At 43.6% G+C, this 24,112-nt stretch overlaps 1 protein-coding gene across 1 annotated transcript in view; it reads right to left on the bottom strand.

The window, feature by feature from the left end:
* LOC149835522 (AUGMIN subunit 8-like) overlaps positions 1-24,112 on the bottom strand; it is a 52,250-nt gene that overhangs the window by 5,692 nt on the left and 22,446 nt on the right. Inside the window, exon 6 of the mRNA XM_090009608.1 lies at positions 9,414-9,503. Within this exon, the coding sequence (XP_089865734.1) occupies positions 9,414-9,503 (90 nt within the window). The remainder of the gene's footprint in view (positions 1-9,413; positions 9,504-24,112) is intronic.

The raw sequence follows: 24,112 nt of genomic DNA, 5'->3' as shown, positions 1-24,112 counted from the left end.
CGTCAGCCACCTTGTTCAGGGTACCCGATTGATGCCGAAGCGTAAAGGTGTACTCTTGCAAGAAGCTGACCCACTTGGCATGACGGACACTCAACTTTTTCTGACTATTCAGGTACTTCAATGCCTCATGATCCGTGTACAAGACAAATTCCTTGTAAATGAGATAATGACTCCAAAAACGAAGGGCTTGTACAACGGCATAAAACTCAACATCGTAAGTGGAGTATTGGCACCTGGCCTGAGTCAGCTTCTCGCTAAAGAAGGCGACAAGCCTACCATTCTGACTCAAGACGGCGCCAATCCCCACTTTAGAGGCATCACATTCAACCTCAAAGACTGCACTAAAATCGGGGAGGGCTAAGACAGGGGCACTGGTCATTTTGTCCTTGATGATCGTAAAGGCTTTGCTCGCCGCTGGCGTCCAATGAAAGCTAGTACCTTTTAGGCACTCCGTGATGGGGGCCATAAGGGTACTAAAATTTCTCACGAAACGTCGGTAAAAGGTGGCTAACCCGTGGAAACTACGGATCTCTCCTATAGTCTTTGGGGTAGGCCAATCGACAATCGCTCGGACTTTAGCAGGGTCGGCCTTGACGCCATCAGAAGACACAATAAACCCTAAGAACACGACACTGGATGTCATAAACTCACACTTCTTGGCATTGGCATACAATTTTTCTTTTCTCAAAATATCTAAGACTTGACGCAGGTGACTCAAATGATCAGACAATGAAGAACTATAGACCAAGATGTCGTCAAAGTAGACAACAACAAACTTCCCAAGACACGGACGCAAAACTTGGATCATCATGTTCATGAAGGTACTGGGGGCATTAGACAACCCAAACGGCATGACTAACCACTCGTACAATCCATCACATGTCTTAAATGTTGTTTTCCACTCGTCTCCCTCGCGTATACGAATCTGATGATATCCGCTTTTTAAATCAATTTTAGAGAAAATGGAGGCCCCGGATAACATATCAAACATATCATCTAGACGAGGAATGGGAAAACAGTATTTGACGGTGATGCGATTGATCGCACGACTATCGACACACATGCACATGGACCCATCTTTCTTGGGAGTGAGTAAGGCAGGCACGGCACAAGGACTAACACTCTCGCGAATGAAACCTTTTTGCAGTAATTCCTGAACCTGTCTTAACAACTCCGCGTGTTCGGAGGGGTTCATGCGATAAGCGGGAAGGTTGGGTAGACTCGACCCGGGTACAAAATCAATGGCATGTTGAACCACCCTTGTCGAAGGTAATCCATCAGGAAGGTCATCCGGCATAACGTCGCGGAATTCCTCGAGAAGAGGGGCAACATCCGCAGGAATGGACACAGGTGAACTCATCACTGGCTTAGCCACCAGGGCATAACAATAGCCATCTTCCTGGCAGTGGTCCAGGAAAAGCCGGTACGAGAGGCCTGCGAGTCGGGGGACTCGCTCGGGTTTGTCAACTGTGGGGAAACCCGTCTCCCGGATTGGTAGAAGGACGATCTTATGGCCATTAAAGATAAAAGAGTAAGTGTTCTTGCGGCCATCGTGAGTGGTCTGGCGATCAAACTGCCAGGGACGTCCCAAAAAAATGTGACACGCATGCATAGGGGCCACATCACACCACACCTCATCGTGGTAGTGTTCCCCCATGGAAAACCGGACTAGGCAACGCTGAGTGATGGGAACCTCATTTCCTTTCTTGAACCAGGCCATCTTATAGGGTTGGGATAACTTTTCGGTGTTGAGTTTCAAGGTAGACACCACACTCTCAAATACCATGTTCTCACATGCTCCGGTGTCAATGATGACATCACAAGCGTGACCTTCACAGTTGCATCGAGTCCTAAAAATGTTATTCCTTAGCCATTTCGATGGGGTCAATTCTCGGGGTGTGGTCAACACATGACGGATGGACAACAAACTTTCGACGTTGCCGTCGAACTCTATAACTCCCCGCTCATCCTCAACCTCAACTAATGAATTGTCCTCACTATCACTCTCACTTGCGGACTCGACAATCCCTTCAACTAGATGGGTGTTCTTGCTCACGGTCGGACACTTGGACGCGACATGTCCTAACTCTTGACACCTAAAGCAACGAAGGGTCGACTCAGTAGGTTTGGTTTTGGACCGGGTGTGGAAAGCTGGACCTGACTGGTCAGATTTGCTAAGGTCGGTCCTAGGTTTTGAGTCATTAGGGGAGCTTGCTCCCCTGGTTGGGAAACTCAGCTTGGGTCGGTTGGAGGGCTCACTACGGGTCGTCCGATATTCCTGCCTCCGCTTCAGCTTGTCCTCGATGTTCATGGCATAACTGCTGGCTTGATCTAATGTTTCGACTGTGACACAACTAAAATCATCAGAGATAGCAGGGCGGAGACCCGAAATGTACCTCGTGACCTGCTGGCGAGCTGTTTCCTCGATCTGCACACGCAGGGAAAGACGATGGAACTCCGCGGTGTACTCTGCTACAGTTCGGGAACCTTGGCGCAGGGTCAGGTATTCCTTGTAAGCTCGCTCGGCGTGATCCGAAGGCACGAACTTTGACTGCATCAGTCTTTGCATTTCCTCCCACGACTGTACGCGTTCTAATCCCTGTCGCTCCCTTGATCGTTGTAGCTCCACCCACCATGTCTGTGCTAGGCCTCTCAATCGTGTAGAAGCTAACGAAACACGACGGTGTTCAGCAACTGTGTGATAATCGAAGAAAAACTGCACTGCATAAGACCAGTCGAAAAACTGCTCCGCGTCGAATCGCCCCGCAAACTCCGGAAGATCCAATTTCACGCCATAGGTGGAAGAGTGGTCTGGTGGTCTCTGTTGTCGCAGCTCCACTATCCCTGCAGGATGCTCGTTCCAGAAAATGTCATCGTCCCAAGCTGCTTCATTGCCCATATGGTGGTATTGTTCGCCGGGATGCTGGTGCTGTCGATCTCTCCTGATGGGGGGTCGGCGGTCGGGGCGCGCCGGTTCCTGCTGACATTGCCTCGGTCGGGTTTGCCCGTGGGCGGGCACCATCTGTGGCCGGTATGGTGGTACTGGAATGACGGGAAGTCCAAGGTTCGGGGGAGGGTTTGGTTGAGGTTCTGGTGCCGGACGGGTAGGATTGGTATAATATGGTTGTGGGTTAGGATTATGGTATGGGGCCGGATATTGGGTCGGGTTTTGGGTCAGGTTTGGGTAAACAGGTTGGTCTGGGTTTGGGTTTGGGTATGGGTATGGGGGTTGGTGGGTATATGGATGGGTTGACTCGCCCGATGGGATGTGAATCGGGCCCACTCCTACACTACTCGTCGGACCCAGATATGAGTGGGTTGGACCGAGGTTCGAGTTGTGGGGATAAGAAGCTTGGTTTGAACTCGATCCCCGATCCATAGCATTATGGGTCTGGTTTTGACCCGGCTCAAATCCAAACTGGAGCTCCGTCCGAGTCCGATATGGGTTAGGGTCGGTCTGAGGTATCTGTTGAGGGTCGGGACTAGTGGGTTGGTTCTGGCTCGGGGCTGCCCGCGAACCGGAACCAACTAGGTAGGCTGGGTAAGGGGTGTCTAGACCCAAACCCGTTCCCTGAGACCCAATGGCTGGTCCCAGTGACACAGGCCTGGGTCCTGTTACATTACCAATTGGATTGGATCTTCTTGGATCTGGATCCATCAACAAAGGCTCGCCCATTCCAGCTCGCAGGGATGCGGCTACGGAGCCTCCCCGTGTGGGGTCGGGGAAGGAATGCTCGCCTCTCCCAAATTGGACTGATAGGACCGGGCCAGCAGCAGGGTCCAGCGTGACGCTGGGCCCCTGCCGACTCAGCTCACCCTGCAACACAGCCCGAGCGAGTCCCTGCCACGATCCTGGGCCCGTAGGTGGGCCCAGCGCAACACTGGGGCCCTGCAGGTTCGGGCCGACCCTCAGCGCACTTGCTGTTGCGCCTGGCCACGCACCCTGGCCTGCAGGTGGACTCAGTGTGCCGCTGGGCCCCTGCAGGCTCGGGTCCACCTGTGAAACAGGCGCAGTCAGCCTTTGTCGGGAGTGGGGTGCTCTTACCAGGGCATCGTTGTTCGGTGGGACCCCCTGGTGCTGTCGCGAGGTGTCTGGACCCTTCGTAGATGCTGAAACAGGCGCGGTCACTCGCTGTAGAGGCATCGGCTGGTGTGATTCAGCCCCTTGGAGGTTCAGATTTGTAAACACGCACTCATCGACGTCAGCACCTGGTATTGCGCACGTTCCCTTTCGCGCCTCAAGTGCTGTCAACCGGTCGTCCATCCCATCCAGCCTCTTCGATAGGCCTGCCACATCTCGGGTCACGCGCAACACATTCTCCTGGATTTTTGTCAACACCTCCATGACACGCAGCATGGGATCTTCGCTGCTCGCTTTCTCACGCACTTCGCTTTGTACCGGATCGGTTCCCTCCTCAAGAGCCATACCGCTGATGAGGTTGGAACACCCGCTGCTCTGATACCACTTTGATGCAGCTCACGTTGAAGGAGGAGAGAAAATAATGGCCCACCGTAAATCGGTGGGGCTGAACTTCTTTATTAAACTCAGAAATGTCTCAATAAACAATGGAAAAATGCAATAAACAGGGAAGAATGCAAGGGAAAACAGGAAATAAGTAAAGGAAAAGGAAAACTGCAGCAAAAGAAAAGTCGGCTGGGCTTCTTTTTTAATCTTCAATGATCTTCACGCAACCCTAGACAGGCCTTTTAAAGACTGTCTACTGGATCGGGTCGTGGGTCCAGATTTGGATCCGACCCACGATCCGATTCAGTCCTTCTTTGCAGCTGGTTCTGGATCGCGTGAGCTCCACCACGCCTGACGTAGGTGCGCAGGGGTACCTCCCTGCGTCGTGGCTCTGTCCCTGCAGGTGAGTCATAGTCACGGGGTCTTTCATCTGCCCTGTGTGGTGGATCGAGTGGCACGATGGGCCCAATCGGGTCCTGCCCTGCATCAGTCTTCCACATGAATCCTTCTCCTCCATTCATTTCTATCCAATGCCATGTCCTGGGTGAGGTTCAAAGCATTCATATCCTTTCTTATCACCTCCATCCATGTCTTCCTAGGCCTACCCTGACCTCTTTTAACTAATATATTTTCCCATTTCTCCATCCTTCTAACTGGAGCATCATTAGGCCTTCGTCGAATATGTCCAAACCACCGTAAATGATTCTCTCTCATCTTATTTTCAATGGGTGCAACGCCTACCTTCTTACGTATCTCCTCGTTCCGAATCTTATCTTTTATTGTATTTTCACACATCCATCTCAGCATACGCATCTCAGCTACACTCATTTTTTGAATATGATGTCTCTTGGCAGCCCAACATTCCGTACTATATAGTAAAGCGGGCCTAATAGCCGTCCTATAAAACTTTCCCTTCAACCGCAATGGCATTCTACGATCGCACAACACTCCAGTTGCACTCTTCCATTTCATCCACCCAACCTTTATCCTATAATTTACATCTCCATCAATTTCTCCATACTTTTGAATGATAGATCCCAAATATTTGAAAGAATCATCCACCGGTATTTCATGCTCACCAAGCTTCACTACACTCCCATCACTACTTCGTTGCTTACTAAATCGACATTCCATGTATTTTGTCTTACTCTTACTCAACTTAAAACCTCTTGCTTCCAATGTTTGTCTCCATAATTCTAACTTAGCATTAACCCCAGCTCTAGATTCATCAATCAAAACAATATCATCAGCAAACAACATACACCACGGCACATTTTCTTGAATTGATCTCGTAAGCTCATCCATCACTATAGCAAATAGGAAAGGGCTTAAAGCAGATCCTTAATGTAACCCAACCGTTATAGGAAAATTGGTTGTCACCCCTCCACAAGTGCGGACATTGGTTACTACTCCTTCATACATATCTTTAATTATACTAATGTACTTGAGAGAAACACCTTTCTTCATCATTGTCCACCAGAGAACGTCCCTAGGTACTCTATCGTAAGCCTTCTCCAAATCAATAAAAACCATATGCAAATCTTTGTTCCTCTCTCTATTTCTCTCAATAAGTTGTCTAAGAAGATGTATAGCTTCCATAGTTGATCTTCCAGGCATAAAACCAAATTGATTCTCCGATATCATGACAATCTTCCTCAACCTAGACTCAATCACCCTCTCCCAAAGTTTCATAGTATGACTCATAAGTTTTATATCACGATAGTTTGTGCAATCTTGTATATCACCCTTATTCTTATATAGAGGCACCAAAGTACTCTTCCTCCACTCATTAGGCATCTTATTTGTCCGCCAAATCTTGTTAAAAAGATTTGTCAACCATTCTAAACCTTTCTCTCCCAAGCATTTCCAAGCCTCGATAGGTATACCATCTGGGCCAACTGCCCTTCTTGATTTCATTTTCTTCAAAGCCTCTGCAATTTCTTTCTTTTGAATCTTGCGCATGAAGTCACGATTCATCGCATGAAAATGAATTGAAAAGTCTCCAAGATCCTGAGCATGACTTTCATTAAATAGCTTATCAAAATAATCTTTCCATCTCTCCTTAATCTCCTCATCTTTGACTAAAACCCTTTGTGTTTCATCTTTGATACATCTAACCATACCCAGATCCCTCGATTTCCTATCTCTCATCTTTGCAAGCCTATAAATATCCTTCTCACCCTCTTTGGTATCCAACTTGTCATAAACCTCCTTATATACCTTATCCCTCGCGTTTCGAACTACTTTTTTAGCTTCCTTCTTTGCTATCATATACTTCTCCAAATTCTCATTATCACGATTTTTACTTAGATTTCTATAACACTCTCTTTTAACCTTAATAGCTAATTTGACATCCTCGTTCCACCACGATGTATCCTTACCTAGCGGTGCACCGCCTTTAGACTCACCCAATACCTCCTTAGACACCTTTCTCATGCCACCCGCTATCTTATTCCACATAGATTCTGAATCCTCCTCGAGACACCAATCAACTTCCTTAACTACCCGCTCTACAAACATTCCTTGTTTAGCTTCTTTCAGTGCCCACCACTTAGTTCTAGGATCTATCATATGTCTATCCCTTTTGCGGTATTGTCTAATTCTAAGATCTAAAGTTAAGACTCTATGTTGTGTAGCTACACTTTCTCCCGGTATAACCTTACAATCGATGCAACAACCCCTATCTCTCTTTCTAAGTAGGAAAAAATCTATCTGACTCGTATTAACCCCACTTTTAAATGTTACTAGGTGAGACTCCCTCTTCCTAAACCAAGTGTTTGCTAAGATCATATCATAGGACAAACCAAAATCTAAAATCCTTTCTCCACTTTCGTTTCTTTCTCCTATACCATAGCCTCCATGGATACTCTCAAATCCATCCCTACTAATGCCTACATGCCCATTAAGGTCACCGCCGATGAAAAGCCTTTCTTCATAAGATATCCCTTGTACTACTCCATCTAAATCTTCCCAAAATTGTTCCCAAACCGCTAGACAGAAATGTGGTAGGATGCAAATGGATCTACAAAATAAAGTATAAACCAGATGGGACCATTGAACAATACAAGGCAAGACTCGTGGCAAAGGGGTTCACACAAGAAGCGGGGCAAGACTATGATGAGACTTTTAGTCCAGTTGTGAGAATGGGAACAATTCGAACTATTCTTTCCTTAGCTGTTGAACATGGATGGACGTTGAGTCAGCTTGATGTTAAAAATGAATTCTTGCATGGGGATTTGAAGGAGGAAGTTTACATGGAACAACCACCTAGATATTATGATCAAGATTGTAGAACACATGTATGCAGGCTAAAAAGGGCTATCTATGGCCTAAAGCAAGTATCTCGTTCCTGGTTTGATAGCTTCTCTCTTGAGATTCAGAAGCATGGATTTTCTCACTCCCTACTGGATCACTCATTATTCATTTTTAGAGGGCAAAATGTGACCACCTTATTACTAATTTATGCGGATGATACTGTCATCACAGGAAACTCTGAAGATCACATCAAAGAAGTAAAAAACCTACTAGGTCAGAGGTTCAAAATGAAAGATCTTGGTGCCTTACGTTATTTTCTTGGAGTAGAAGTCGACAGTCAGGTTGATGGCTTGACTCTCACTCAGCACAAGTATACGATGGACGTTCTAAGTAAAGCAAGTATGAAGGATTGTAAACCTCTAGGAACTCCAAGTATTCTTCACCAAAAACTGAGTGCTCATGATGAAGACCTGTGTGAGGATCCCACCAGGTACCACAGTCTAATAGGGATATTACAGTATCTCACATTCACTCTATCTGATATTGTTTATTCAGTCAATTAAGTGTCTCAGTTCATGCATGAACCACGTACTGGACATATGGAGGCTGTTAAAAGGATACTCAGATATCTGAAAGAAATAGTTGGAGATGGGTTGATATATTCTCTGAAACCGTCTGGCAAGAATATGCGTGAGATTACTGTATATTGTGATGCAGACTAGGCAGGGGATCCAGATGAACGAAGGTCTACATCAAAATATTATGTCTTCATTGGAAGACACTTAGAATCCTGGAGTAGTAGAAAACAAAAAGCCATTGCTATATCAAGCACTGAGGCCGAGTACAGATCCATGGTTGCCGCTACTGCTGAAGTCACATGGGTCAGGCATTTACTAACCGAAGTGGGAGAAGTGATCTCTCGATCTACCTTGTTGTGTGACAATCAAAGTGCTCTCAACATGTCATTCAATCTGGTACAGCGCAATCACGCTAAGCATATTGAAATAGACCAACATTTTGTGAGACAGAAAGTTGAAGAAAAGGAGATCGAGCCCCAATTTGTTAACACTGAAAGACAAGTTGCAGATATATTCACAAAAGGCTTGACAAAAGATCATTTTTGGATGCTTAAAGGCAAGTTGTTAATGGTTCAAAACCATGATCAACTTGAGGAGGGGTGAAAAAGTCTGTTTGTATTTTACATGTATGCCTTGCCCGACCCATATGTATTATGGGTCTAGATATTATACCAGACCTGACCCATATTGTAAAACAAAGTGTATAAATGTAAGTTCTAGGTCACGATTTCTGTATTGGAAATCGTGACAGCCACAATCCCTCTTCTTTTCTTCATCTTCCTTTTCTTGTGTGACAGATTCCGGTGAAATCTGACAATTTGCCCTCATGTAGATTAGCAGTAAAGAGTTTTAACACAAGCACATTCTGACATGAAAAGAGTTTTCTTAATCAAGAAATCACTCTGTATACTAACAGGAAGAAAATGAAAGCAGATAGAGATCACATAAACATGAATACAAAAAATTTAAAGTATGTATTATTTCGTGAATGGCAAAGAATAGAGAAACTTGAGAGAAGGTTGTTGTTAATATGTATTATGTCATGTTTTCCTCAAAAAAGTATGTATTATGTCATGAATGAAGATGAATAGAGAAACAAGAGAGAAAGTTGTTACCTTCGGTAGTAAAGAAGATATAGATGAACCCATTGCTTGGATCACTTCTGATGCTGAAATAATGGCATCCTTCACTGCCTGGATATCAGCCTGAAAATTTATAGAACCAACAATTCCTCAGGAACAGAATGGTAAAAAGAATTAGCAACACTGTTATAAGAAATAATAGCAACTTGATTGAAGCCACATAACTAGATATCATAGCAAGAAAAGGAAAACAAATGGAGGGGAGCCACAATAAGATAATCATATCACCTATATTTCTCTGCCCTGTTAAACTAAAAAAATAGTAGAACATGAATGCAAAAAACTGTGTGATGGCCAGGTAGAATCACAAAAATCACTGAACATTGTTGAACGTTGATCTGCAACAAATTTTATTGTTAAGATATTTCAAACTCTTTTGGTATCTTTTCATTCATTTCTATCTTGCATTACAGCCTGGTCATTCAATAGGTCCATCTCTCCGAGTTGTAATAGTGAGTAATACCACAACTGCCACCCACTAGATATTTTCTGAGATCAATTTTGAGAAATAGAAAATTTAATCGAAGTCAATCTACTAGTCAAAACTTGTGCGAGTTCAGTTGACACACCTAACGTGTTATGCCTAGACTGGCAATATATTTAATTCACTTCATATCAATATTGGGCCACACATGACACATTGATAGCATATCCCTAAGGTGTGTCAACTGTTTGGATTCTAATCAGATCTCTAATTGAATCCTAATTTGTGCAGTTAGTTTCCCAAAAACAAATATTACGATTAATTAACAATTAGATTCATGTTTTAACATGTAAAACCACAAACAGTTCGATTATATCCAAATCCGAGCGTGAATCTGATTTAAATCACTGTGAACCCAATTCCAAATCATGTTCTTTAATTTTCTGAAATGATTGATGTCATTCTGCCCTTTTAGAAGGAGAACCATTGACAAGGCAACTATACTCCTTTTTGGTTGGTGCTCTCATAAGAAGACAAACAAGTCTTTTTATTCATTAAAGCCCATGGATGTATTTGTATGGCCCATGGCACCAAGGGGTGGCAAAAATTTCAGGCCTCATCTGGTTCTGACCTGACCCACGTTGTTGTAGGGTAGGTACAGGCTCAAAAGGAAGACCCAATTACATTTCAAGTTGGGAGCTATGTAACACAGACTCGTCTAACAGGGCACCACACCCACGTCACACCTACACCCATGCAGGTGCAACACTTGGACATGGCATCCTTTGTGTGAGGTGAAGTCAACCACACTGAAGTTCATTTCTATCCAAAAGTAGATTCAGTTAATCCTAGGCAAGTCCAGTTTTATCTATATTATATATAAATACATAAATGTACACACATACATGTAGTGTTAACTTAAAACTGTTAAAAATTATATATATTATATATATACCCTCTCCGCACCCCCGCACCCAAGTTTTTTTAAAGTGCCGCATCGCCGCATCCGCACCTATCTGACATAGGTTGGGAGCAGGTTTAGGTAGTCCAGAACCAACCCAAACTGAACCAAGCCCAAACCTCGTTAAGAACTTTGTTCTTCCAAGTATTTATTATATAAAATAACAATATTCAATGAGATTATTATTAGATAGTTTTCCTTTAGAAAAAATATGTTTAATTAGATTATTATAAAGACCTGTATCTTTCACATCTTTTTGGCAATTGAAGGAAAGAGCCAAATCCTAATGGCCAAACTATACTACCAATTAGGGAAAGAGACAGAAGAGAACACAGGAAGATGACAAGGAAGAGGCTAGTATCATGATAAAAGAATTCCCCAGAAATAGGTTATTGAATTTTTACTTTTAATATTTTTAAATATTTGCTTTCCTCAAAATATACATAGAGGCTCTTAAAATTACAAATACTCCTGTTATCCAAGAACTAAAAGATTTATCTTACAAAATTAGTGCATTGACAATATGCTGTTGGGGAATATTTGAACATGGACAAATTACAAAAAAATGTAATATTAGGTCATATCAAAATAATTTAGCATCAACCTATTTGTTTGCATGTTTGGATAACAAAAATCATGTGCTAAAATATATCAACAATGAGATAGATAACCTAAAGATTCTCACAATTACTATCCTACCCCATATGTTGGACCAATCTCCCCATTGCCCCTTAAAAGGGGGAAACCACCAACCTTCAGTCTTAAAAATAGGAACCCTAAGGGGACTACTTTGCCAACTTATTCTCTCTTTCCTATATTGTATCTTTCAAGACAAACCTTTACCAACAAGAAAATAGTACAAACTAAAGTTGTTTATTTTCAGAACCAACAATATTACAATCTTATAGGGGAACCTGTGAAGATAGATCCAGGTCTACATGATGAAATGGATCCCCATCAGCATGGTCCACACATTAAGAAAGACTCCTACTCTGGAGACTCCACAGACCAAGGACTCCTCCCTCATAAGGTGTCTGAAGCTAAGAAAGAAAAGGGGAACTCCTCATTCAAGAAGTCCTCAAATGAATGCAGTTCTAAACAAGTTTGTAAACAAGAGTCTCATTGTAATTGGGTCTCCTTATGTTTGGAGAAACCCCAAAACTGTGTAACTCTTGGGATCCTCAATAAAAAGGGAAGAGACCTTCTCTCTAGGGCGTGAATACATAGAGAGGACTCCTCCTCATAAGGAGTCTGAAGCTAAGAAAGGAAAGGAGAACTCCTCATTCAAGAAGAAGTTCTCAAATGAATGAAGTTCTAAACAAGTTTGTAAACAGGAATCTTATTGTAATTGGATCTCCTTATATTCTGAGAAACCTCAAAACTATGTAACTCTTGGGATCCTCAATAAAAAGGGAAAACACCTCCTCTCTAGGGTGTGAACACTAAGAGAGAAAGATACACAGTGGGCGTAGGTAAGTTTGGACTGAACCGCTTTAACAACTTGTTTTCCTTGTGTGTTGTGTGAGCTTTTGCGTTCCTAGCTTTTACATGGTATCAAATCCTGTTGGCTCCATCGAGATAGTGTGATCATCGTTGCCCCTCGTATACTGGCAGAGATGGCATCAAGTTCACCTCATTGGCACCTAACTCTGCAATCCAATGAAATGTGTACTCTTCCCTAGTGTCCATTAAGATGGATCAAGACAACTATTTTGTTATGGTGTTCGCAAATAGAATCTGTCATGTACCATCATAATCCCATCAAGTACATAGCTGGATCATACCATGTGCCATGTCAGTATGTTACAGAAGGTGAGCAACTCAAAATTAATCTTAAATTTGTTACTTAAAAATGAGCAGATCAACTCACATTGAGTTGGATCAAAGCCACTATTGCTGAAGATGTTTTTGAGAAAATTATTTGTATAATTGTATCCCCTTTGCCCAGGACGCATGGCTGCATTGGAACAATCCTACGCATCTCACTCAAGTCTCAGGATTCTCCAGTTAAAATGTGACCTCCATGTTAAAATATATGTATTAATACATATATATATAAATATAAATATATATGTATTTCTTAAAATAAACCATAATACCTGATAGGGGCATTATAGTCATTTCACACAATACCCGATAGGGGTACTTGTTTTTCTTCTTTTTTTATTTTCTGTATTTATTTTATTTTTTATTTTATTTTTCTTCTTTTTAAGCCACTTGAGGGGCCCCACCATAGAGTCGTTGGGGCCCCCAACGGTCACAATTGTGACCGTTGGGGGCTCCCAATGACTCTATTGGGAGCCCCCAAGTGGTCCCTTGAGTGTATAAATAGGGGTACTCCCCCTTGTGTTCTTTTATGCTTTTGTGAGCTCCTCTTTAATAAAAAGAGTATTTATTTTATGTGTGTAGCCTTGTTACAAGGCCTTTCGTATTATTCCTTAAGTGGATTTTTTCTTTGTGCCTTTGTGCTAAGTCCATTATTGGACATTGTGAATGCATTTGCATTCTTGATTCTTTCGCATACTTCATTACATGGTATCAGAGCCATCCGATTCTTCCAAGGTGAAATCTTGTTTCTCTCTCCACTTCTTTTAAATATTCTCTTATTGAAGCAATGAAGACCAAGATCGACCTATCATTCAAGCTCAATGGAAAAAATTACATGACGTGGGCATCCACAATGGAAAACAATCTCAAAAGAAAGAAACTTTGGGGTTATGTAATGAGGATCGTTCCGGAACCTCAACTTAAGCTCACAAAGATTGAAGGAGGTCAAGAAAAAACCCTTTAGGGAGATGCTCGCCTTAAAAATCCTAGCATGGTTCATGAATAATGTTGAACTTAAGGTATGTGCAAATATTGCAAAATTTCGCCGAGCCAATGAAGCTTGATTTTTTATGAAGAGTATGTATACCCAAAAAGATCTTGCAAGAGCCTATTTCTTGCAAAAGAAAGTTAGAACTACAAAACAAGGCGATATGAGCATTCAAGATTACTATAGTGCTCTAAACCCTTTTGGGATGAATTGACTCTTTTAGAGCCTAAATGGGTGGCTATAGAGGATGTTGAGCTTAGACAAAAATAAATGGAACAAGATAGATTGTTTCAATTTTTATTTGGGCTTCGTCCCGAATTTGAACAAGTGAGATCCTCACTCCTTCATAGATCCACTCTTCCTCCATTAGAGGATGTCATTGCTGAAATTACTCAAGAAGAGACTCGGCATGGCATGAGTAAAAGCATGGATGAAGTTCTTGCTGTATCTAAACCCGACAATCATGTTAAAACATACAAGCCACCTCATTTTGGAAAACAAGAGAATGGTGGAAGGAAGATAATTATATGCCATCATTGTTATGAGCTGGGACATATCAAACCCGCATGCCCAAAATTAAATGGGACTTTCATGCCTAAGGTGGCTTCCGTTGAGAAATCCTCCACTAAAGAAGATGAAGGCAAAAACGGGGCTCTCAAGGACACTCTTGGTCAAATATTCATGGCTCTCCAACAAATCTTAAAGGCTACTTCCTTCATCTCCTTTGCCGCCATTGCCTCTTCGTCACCTCCCGGTACATATTCTTGGATTTTAGATTCTGGAGCTTCTTTTCACATGACTCCCCATGAAAATGCTTTAACCAACGTATGCACCAATTCAAAAATATCTTGTGTCTCTACGGCTGATTGAACTTTTCTCAAAATAAATGGCATTGAAACTTTAGATCCTAAAAATTTTCAAAACTTTTTTGTTCCAAAAGTAAGAATAGTTCATAAACTAAATCTCAACCTTTTTCCGTTTTCCAAATTGCCGACCATAGATGTGAAATATCTTTCTCATCTCAAGGGTGCTTTGTGCAGGATCTCCAGTCCGAGAAGCGAATTGGACAAGGCCATAGAAAGGGAGATCTTTACTATATGGATCACTTGACACTCCCTATAAACTCTTTTTGTACTTATATCCAAGATAAAAATATTGAAACTTGGCATAAAAGACTTGGACATCCTAGTTATTCTAAAATGTATCTTTTTCCTTTTGGAAACAAGTTTTGTAAAGAAAAAGATATCAATTGCAAAGATTGTATTTTTTGAAAAATGAAGTCTATTCTATTTCCTACAAGAACCTTTATTTTAACTAGACCTTTTGAATTAGTGCATTCCGATGTGTGGGGACCATCTTTGGTTCTATCTAAAGGTGGTTATTCATATTGTGTGGCATTTATTGATGATTATACTAGATATGTATGGATTTATTTTCTTAACCTTAAATCGTACGTCTTTACCTTGTTTAAAGAATTTTGTGCAAAAATCCAAAATCAATTTCAAAGTCACATATCCATTCTTAGATACGACTCCAGAGGAGAATACCTATCAAATGAATTTCAAACATATTTAAAACATGGCATTTGTCATAAAAAATCATGTCCAAGAACTCCACAACAAAACGGTCTAGCGGAAAGAAAACATAGGCATATCTTAGAAACCACTAGATCATTACTTATTTCTAAAAATATTCCTAAAAAATTTTGGGCCGAAGCCGTGTTAACCTCCACTTACTTAATCAATGGAATGTTGTCCTCAAAATTAAATAATCTCTTATGAAAAACTTTTTAAAATTACACCCGATTTCAATGGTCTTCGTATTTTTTGATATAAATGCTTTGTTCTTTTACATAAAAAAGATAAATTATCACCAAAGGCAATTGAATGTGTATTCTTGGGATATTGTGAAAATCAAAAGGGCTATAGATGTTTTGATTATAAAAACAATAAGTTATATGTCTCAAAAGATGTGACATTTTTAGAAGATGAGAACGGATTTGAAATATTAGACAAACAAAATAAAATTGAATATATGTAAAAACCCCAAATAAAAAAAAAATCGGTTTGGAACCGGGCCGGGTCGGGTCCGGACCCGACCCGGGCCCCCTTTTATTTTAGGGTTTTCAAAAAAACCGAGCAGTCGGGCGCCGCAACCCCCTTTCTCCCCCTTCGTTTCTGGGCTGGATAGGGAAACCCATCGAGGGTTTCCCCATTCGGGTGCCCCCTGCGCCTTTAAGAGAGAGGATGGAGGGCGAGGGGGGGGGTCACGCCTCCCTCTTCTCTTCTCCTCCCTCTCGCAGCCCTCGACCCCCCTCCACGCCGGTCTCCTCCCTGCTGCGCACGTCGCCGACGCCGGCCACCGCCTCCCAGGTTAGTACTCTTCTCTTCTCCTCCCTCTTCTCCTCCTCACCCCCCCTCCCTGTCACCTCGCCGGGAGGCCGGCAGGCGGCTCACAGCCACTGCCGCGGCCTCCCACCGCCTCCCGGTGTCACCAGGGCCCCGACAGGTGGCTTACGCGGCCCCTGTCGTCCCCTTCTCCCTCTGCGATTCGCCGAAGTGCCGGCAGGGGACCGGTGGCCCCTGCGGCACCCCTTTTTTCTGCCACCTTGTGGCTTTCGGCAGGGGCTGGCCCCCCTGCCGTCCTGTGCTGTCGGCAGGGGTTGGCCCCTTGCCGACCTGTGTTGTCGGCAGGGGCTCAGCCCCTGCCATTTCGTGCTGTCGGCAGGGGTGGCCCCTTGCCGACCTGTGTTGTCGGCAGGGGCTCAGCCCCTGCCACATCGTGCTGTCGGCAGGGGTTGGCCCCTGCCGACCTGTGCTTTCGGCAGGGGCTGGGCCCCCCTGCCGTCTAGTGCTGTCGGCAGGGGTGGCCCCTTGCCGACTTGTGTTGTCGGCAGGGGCTCAGCCCCTGCCACTTCGTGCTGTCGGCAGAGGTTGGCCCCTGCCGACCTGTGCTTTCGGCAGGGGCTGGCCCCTCTGCCGTCCAGTGCTGTCGGCAGGGGCTCAGCCCCTGCCACTTCTCGCTGTCGGCAGGGGCTCAGCCCCTGCCACTTCTTGCTGTCGGCAGGGGTTGGCCCCTGCCGTCTGGTGCTTCCGGTAGGGGCTGGCCCCCTGCCATCCTTATGCTTCCGGTAGGGGCGGGCCCCCTGCCATCCATTGCTGTCGGCAGAAGCTCAGCCCCTGCCACTGTGTGCTGTTGGCAGGGGCTGAGCCCCTGCCACTTCTTGCTGTCGGCAGGGGCTCAGCCCCTGCCACTTGGTGGCTATCGGCAGGGGTTGTTCCCCTGCCGCCACACTATTTGTTTTTGACAGAGGGCTCAGCCCTGTCTCCCCGCGGCTGTCTGCAGGCAAGGGCTCGCCCTTGTCGTGTTTCGGTTTTCGGCCAGCAGGGGCACACCCCTGCTGCCTCTCTTTTTCTCCTATAGGCAGGCTTGTTTTTCTACTTCTCCGCATTATAATTAACATAGCACTGTTGCAGACCTCGCATCGGACCCCCCGCTCTGGCTCCGCGGCCCGAGCCTCGTATCATCTACACGCGTAGACGCACGCAGCTGCACGACATCCCGAGGTAGGGGAAAGTCGCACGAATAGTATGTATGAACAAAATAAAATAAGACTTCTGAGATAGAATAGTTATTTTGCATACTTGTGTATCTGAAGAAATATTGACTGGTCAAAGTTTACTCTTTGTGATTCTTTTGAAATTGCATAATGTAAATTCTTTGGGTAGACTCATCAAGTAGTTTAATTGGCATGCCTGTTTACGTGTAAGATTACTTAACTGATAATTGTCTATTTTGCATGATTACTCCTTTGAAACTGCATACTTAAGGTAGACTTTGTGAATAGACTCAGAATGCACTGCAATTGCTATTGTAATCGAACCTTAAGGCAGGTACGGTATGAATTTTATGTAAGATCATGGAGTGTATTGAAGTGTGAAATTTACACTTTATTGATTTTGATGTGATAATATCGGCCTCCACAGGCCAATTGCTCAGAAAAGCAAAACATGTCATGTAGGAACCAAAGAAATCATAAAACATTATCGTAGTTGTACCTCTAGGAGGGTATGATCGTACTTTTGGACAAGTACGTCCCATGTGGGTTACGATGGTGGGTTGATGAGGTTGTAGCAACCTCGATGAGTGCAATTAGCATATTGCTGAGATCACATAAATAGTGACCATTTCGCCTTCACAGGCAAGATGCTCGAGTGGGTCTAATGGACCAGAGCATGTAGGATGGGGCGGCGGTTAAGAAACCCCCGTCGTACCCATCCGATCTTCACGGTTCATCAAGGGAGAGGATGGATAGTACAAAGACTCCGATGGACAGGTTGTTAACAACCACCCCACGAGCAAAAGACTCGGTTTTCCCCAGTCATCGGAGTTAGGGGAATTGGGATTACCATAAATTATCCTAGGTGGTAATTCCCAGGCACTTCTGCAGAAGTTGGATGCATCCATGGGCCACGAATGCCTTTAGGGATTTACTCTCTTGGTCACTGACCGTCCCCTTAGGAGCGGACTCAGTCAGCCATCCAGGTTAATGAAAACACCTGACATAATAAACCCCTGGATCGGTCTCGGCTGTTTCTACATTTCGCGTTTGTGCGTACCCACAGGCCAGTTAATATCAGAACTTAAAGAATGTATTCATGAATAGTTGTAGATGGCTAAGACTTACACTGCTTCAACTAACATCTTTTTGCACTTATTACATTTGTTAGAATAGACTACAAGTGCTTTAATTGCTTAAATATCATAACTGCTTATCTCATGAATAGCCTGTTTTATTTTCATTCTACTTATCTGTTCGTGCACCTACTGGTTTGTTATGAAACTGACCCATTTCATGGGCAGGTGAGGAGTAGGACTTTACTGGCAGTCGATGGCGTGGTGCAACATGGATCAAGATTTGTCTTCTTTCTGCTGGCGGCTTGGCTCTGAGACTTTTTGGAGTTTTCTTAGATTTATTGAACTTTGGAATAAAATGCTCATTTTGTAATAAACTGCAGATTTTAATCTATTGCCTTATTTCTTAAATTTCTTTAAGTTATTGTACATGTGAATGATGGTTTTTCAGCTAACGTACCCAAGATTATTGACTTGTGTTCCTTTCTAAATGTCTTCCGCTGTCGTTTTTAAAAGTTCAAACTTTAAATCTTTGAAAGGTTTTTCGATGAGGTTTTCGAAATCACAAGTCGAAATTTTGGGGCGTTACAATATATGTTTTTAAATGATCTTTTAAAAGATACAGATGATGAATCTTTAAGTCATTCAAAAATATTAGAAAACACACATAATAGTGAAGACACACATAATATTGAAATATCACCAACTAATGGTGACAATCTACATGTTTACACCCGGCATGAGCAAGAGAAACCTATTAGTGCTTTAGAAAAATTCTTGCGGCTTAATGAACCTCTACAAGAAACTTCCCTTAGGCGCTCCTCTAGAGAATCAATTTCACCTAATAGGTTTGTTTCATATGAATCTCTCTCACCAAATTATAGAGCTTGTCATCAGGATATAACTCACCATCACATATACTAAGTTTTTGATTGACAACACTGGGTGTAGGCACAGGTTTGCAATCTGTCATTCTTGCTTTGGCCAGAAGATCAAGAGTGTATTTGTGTTGAGTCAATGACATTTTTTCATCCTGTCTGTCAACCTCTACATCAAGAAAATATCTCAGTTCTCCAAGATCTTTCATCTTGAATCACATACTTAGTAAAGCTTTAATTCGTTGAATATGGTCTGGAGCATTACCAATGATCACTATATCATCAACATATATAAGTAAGAAAACCATAGAGGCTTCATCCCTGTATATGAATAAAGAATGATCTAGTTGGGAACGAATGAAACCGTGGTTCTGAATCTCTAAGGAGAAGCTTTCAAACCATGACCTGGAGGCTTGCTTTAAACCATACAGTGCTCTGGTCAATTTACATACATACTCTTTTGGGTCTCCCTCTGCATAACCTTGAGGTTGCTCCATGTAGATCTCTTCTTTTAAATTCCCATGAAGGAATGCATTCTTAACATCGAGCTGACTAAGGGTCCACCCATGTTCAATGGCCAGGCCAAGGATAATACGAATAGTTCTCATTTTCAACACTGGGTTGAAAGTCTCATCATAATCTTGACCGTATTCTTGAGTGAATCCTTCGGCAACAAGACGTGCCTTGTATCGTTCAATGCTACCGTCTGGTTTATACTTAATTTTATACACCCATTTCGAGCCAACAACATTTTTGTCTGGGGGACGCCCAACTATTTCCCATGTTTGACATTCATGAAGTGTCTCAATCTCCTCATTCATTGCTTCAATCCATTTGTTAGATTGAACAGTTGACAAAACCCAAGTGGCTCCTCATGTTTTTCAATCTTGGATAGAAAGACCTGAAAATCCATTGAGAAGTTATCATAACTCACCCATTTTTCAATAGGGTGCCTTATCCTGCCTGATCTTCTTGGTGCCTCTCTGTTGTTGGACAATGCCACATGTTCTTCAATAGATGTGTCTGTTTGCTCTCTGGGTCTTCTGGTATAGACATTTCCTTTGTATCTCAGACATTCTGTTCCCGATATCTTATCTGAAGTCGTCTCATCATGGATGCTTTCAGGAGCCAAAGTGGTATGTTCAGCAGCATATGAAATAAGTTCAGCACTGAGCCATGGATCATACCAATTATCAGTTGCGTCATCATGTTCATGATTGTGATTTACTTTATTTTTCAGAAAACTATTTTCATCAAAAACAACATTTCTGGAAATTCTGATCTTCTTATTGGCAGGGTCATAACACCTGTAACCTTTGTGTTCATCTGTATAGCCTACAAATTGGCATATAGAGGCTTTGTCCTGAAATTTAGTTCTCATGGATTTATCAATGTGTACATAACATGTGCATCCAAAAACTCGTAACTCATCATAATCAGGATGAACACCGAAGAGAACATAATAGGGGGACTGATTTTCAAGGATAGTCAAAGGGAGACGATTTATCACATGAGTGGCAATGTGAAAAGCTTCTGTCCAAAGACTGATGGGCAAGTTACAATCATGCATCATACTCATTGCACTTTCCACAATATGTCTGTGTTTACGTTCAGCAATTCCATTTTGTTGTGGAGTGTACGGGCAAGAAACTCTACGATGTATCCCATTATCTTGGAGAAAATCTAAAAATTCTTTGGAGGAATACTCACCACCTCCATCGCATTGGAGAATTTGAATATTTTGGGAGAATTGAGTTTTAACATAGGCATGAAAGTGGCGGAAAATAAGAAAAACCTCTGATTTGTGTTTCATAAAGAAAATCTAGGTAAAACGAGAGAAACTGTCAATAAAAGATACATAATATTTGCTTCCAAAAAAGGAAGGATTGGGGGCTGGGCCCCAAACATCAGAACATATTATCTCAAAGGGCATGGGGGCTCTTTTATTTATTTGATGAAAAGGAAGTACATGACTTTTGCAGACCTGACAACTGGGACACATTTTATCCTTCAATGAAGGTGAAACAAACTCTGAAAGAAAACCATTGGACACTAACTTTTCAATAAAGACTTGACTACAATGACCAAGACGAGAATGCCAGAGATATGGCTTATTACATTTGGATATACTTAGGATGTTTTTAGAGATATGGTCAGACTTGGGCTTCAGGACACTGGAGGTTGGATCTTCATTGAAGACATACATGTTTCCACGTCGCTCTCCTTTAGCGAACATCTCCTTCGTTTGAAGATCCTTGACAAAGACAGAAGTAGGAGTAAAATCCACAGATGAATTGGTAGAGTCAACAAGCTTAGAAACAGAGACAATATTTTTCTTTATATTTGGTGCATGAACAACATCAGATAAAGGAATAGATGACTCAGACAAAGGAATGAGGACGTTGCCTATGTTTGAAATAGAGTGGTGAGTCCCATCTTCAGTTACAATGTTAGATTTACCAAAATAAGGAGTCAAAGTAGAGAACTTACCTGCATTGCCAGTGACATGAGCTGCTGCCCCAGAGTCAACATACCATATTCCATCATCATTCTGTTTCAGATTCAAGTTGGCCATGGCAGATAAGAGAAGATCCTTAGCATCATCACTGACCCGAAATGTACCTGTCATTCCTAATGTAGCAGCATTTCTATTGTTTTGCGTTCTATTCTGATTTTGTGGGTTGAACCAACAGTTGGCTTTGATATGACCTCGTTTGTTACACTGGTAGCATGTGGGAACATTCTTTGAAAAACTAATTGCGGAATTTGGTGTAGGTAGTAACCCACGTCCACCTTGGATGGGAGTTCCCCTACCTCTGCCACGTCCTCCTCGCGTACGATCAGCTATCATTCCTGTGGCAAGAACCTCATGAGTAGAGGATTGCCCTACTGAAGCATCAAACGTGATTTTCAGAGTCGTCTCGTACTGAAAAAGTTTGGCACGTAATTCTTCAAAACTAAGCAACGTAGGTAAGCATAATAAAGAGGTAACAAGAATATGATACTCTGATCCCAGACCATTCAGTGTCTGTTGCACCTTTTCTTTATCTGACACTGGATACCCAACCATGGCTAATTGATCTGTGATGCTTTTGACTTGATTTAAGAATTCAATAATGCTCATTGCCCCCTTTTTCAACATCTGAAATTCACGTTTAAGAAACAGCACTTTAGCCTCTGATATCTGAGAGTAGGTCTGAGCTAAAGCCTCCCACAAAACTTTAGATGTGCAATCATCAGGAATGGAAATCAATACTTCTTGTGACAATGTGGAAGTGATGTACACGACGAGGGCCTGATCACGCTTCATCCAAGTAACAAATGCAGGGTTGCGAATAATATTAGGCAATCCTCCATCCTCTTTGGCTTCGGTTGTGATAAATTCTGAAGGCATTGGGGTGAAGCCATCCAAGTGACCTGAAAGATCTTGGCTTACAGGGGAGTCAAGTGAGTTGGTTGAGGGCAACGCGAGAGGGAGTGCCTCGGTTGTCGCTCGTGTGTGCTGGCAAACTCTCTACAGACCACAGTCAAGATGACAGGTGGTGTGCAGACCGAGTATGGCCGAAGTGGCGCAACCTGAAGTGACCGAGCCAACGAGTGGGCAATGAGGGCTTACGGGAGAGCCAAGTGAGTGGAACCTCCAGAATGGGCTTCATCTTGTTTTGGTGGTCTGTGTATGAGCCGCATGGTCGAGTGGTGAAGTTGGGGCGAAGGGGGGCGCCCGAGTGTGAAATTAATGGTGTGCAATGAGGGCACACGTGTGAAGCGAGCTGAAACGGCAAGATGTCGTGCGGGCATGGGAGACCCGCTTGAGAATGGGGACTACGCTGGGGTCCTGTGATTATGAAAAAGAAAAGGAACTGAATGGGAAGGTGCACATTATCCGGATGAATTGTGTTGTCGAAGGGAACTCCTTAGATGTTAAGTGAAGAGATCGTCGAGGACGACGATGGCTTGAGTGGGGGAGAATGTTGCACACGAAATCTCGGAGAGCCTTGCAACGTGCCATAGGTATGGGACTTGGTGCGGTGCATGGGGTTGAAGAGACGTATGCATGCCACTGATAGTGCCCTGTGCTTGAGCTTGGCACTGGGTTGTGCAAAGGGGTGTGGCATGTGCACGGGTTGGTGCAACGCAGGTGCTGAAAAGGTGTGTGCATGTCACTGATTGCGTCATGTGCCTGAGCTTGGCACTGGACCGTGGAAGGAGTGTGTGACATGTGCACTGGCAGGATGCAGTGCACATTCATAAGAGGTGCGTGCATGCCACAGATTGTGTCCTGTGCTGGAGTGTGACACAGGGTTGTGCAAGGAGTGTGGCATAGGTGTGGTGCAGTGCAGATGCGGCAACAGATGCACGGATGTGTGTGAAGTGCGGTGGAAGTGCCCCAAGAGTGATGGATTGGTTGGTTGCGGCGTGCATGAGGCAGTCAGGCCAACCCCGTGGCAAACAGGCCTTGCCCATGTGTGCAGAGTTTGGTGCGCATGCATAACATTGGTGTCGTGTGCTGCACAGATCATTGTCGTGCATGGTGTATGTGGCGTGCGAAGCACAACATGCGGTGGGCACGTGGTTGCGGTGAGCTTGGTAAGGGCTTGGCATGTGCAGCAATGTGCGCAGTGTGGGCACAGTTGCGTGCACAATCTTTGATGTGATAATCCAACGAGCATTTGAAGTTGTTTGGGGCCAAGATCGAAGATTCACCGTGTAAATAGACTATGGGGAACGCGTGGGTGAAGGCGGATTTGAAAAGTTCGGAACTTGAAAAATTTATGGTTCCCCAAGTGTTATTCGGGTTCCTCTTGCTGGCAGGGGCCTGGCTCTTAAAACACCTATATAGGGGACCTCCTGTTTGAGCTGTCTGGCACATGTTGCAGCAACTTGGCATAGGCACCCCCTATATCGCACGGGCAGCATTGGGAGTGCATGGGGGTGTCTGTGTGTAGTGCAAATCCCCCA

Source organism: Nuphar pumila, chromosome 6 (genome assembly GCF_984573655.1).
Source record: "Nuphar pumila chromosome 6, dmNupPumi1.hap1.1, whole genome shotgun sequence".
Classification (NCBI taxonomy): domain Eukaryota; kingdom Viridiplantae; phylum Streptophyta; class Magnoliopsida; order Nymphaeales; family Nymphaeaceae; genus Nuphar; species Nuphar pumila.
Note: the sequence above shows the minus strand (reverse complement) of the source record. Positions and strands in the feature narration are given on the sequence as shown.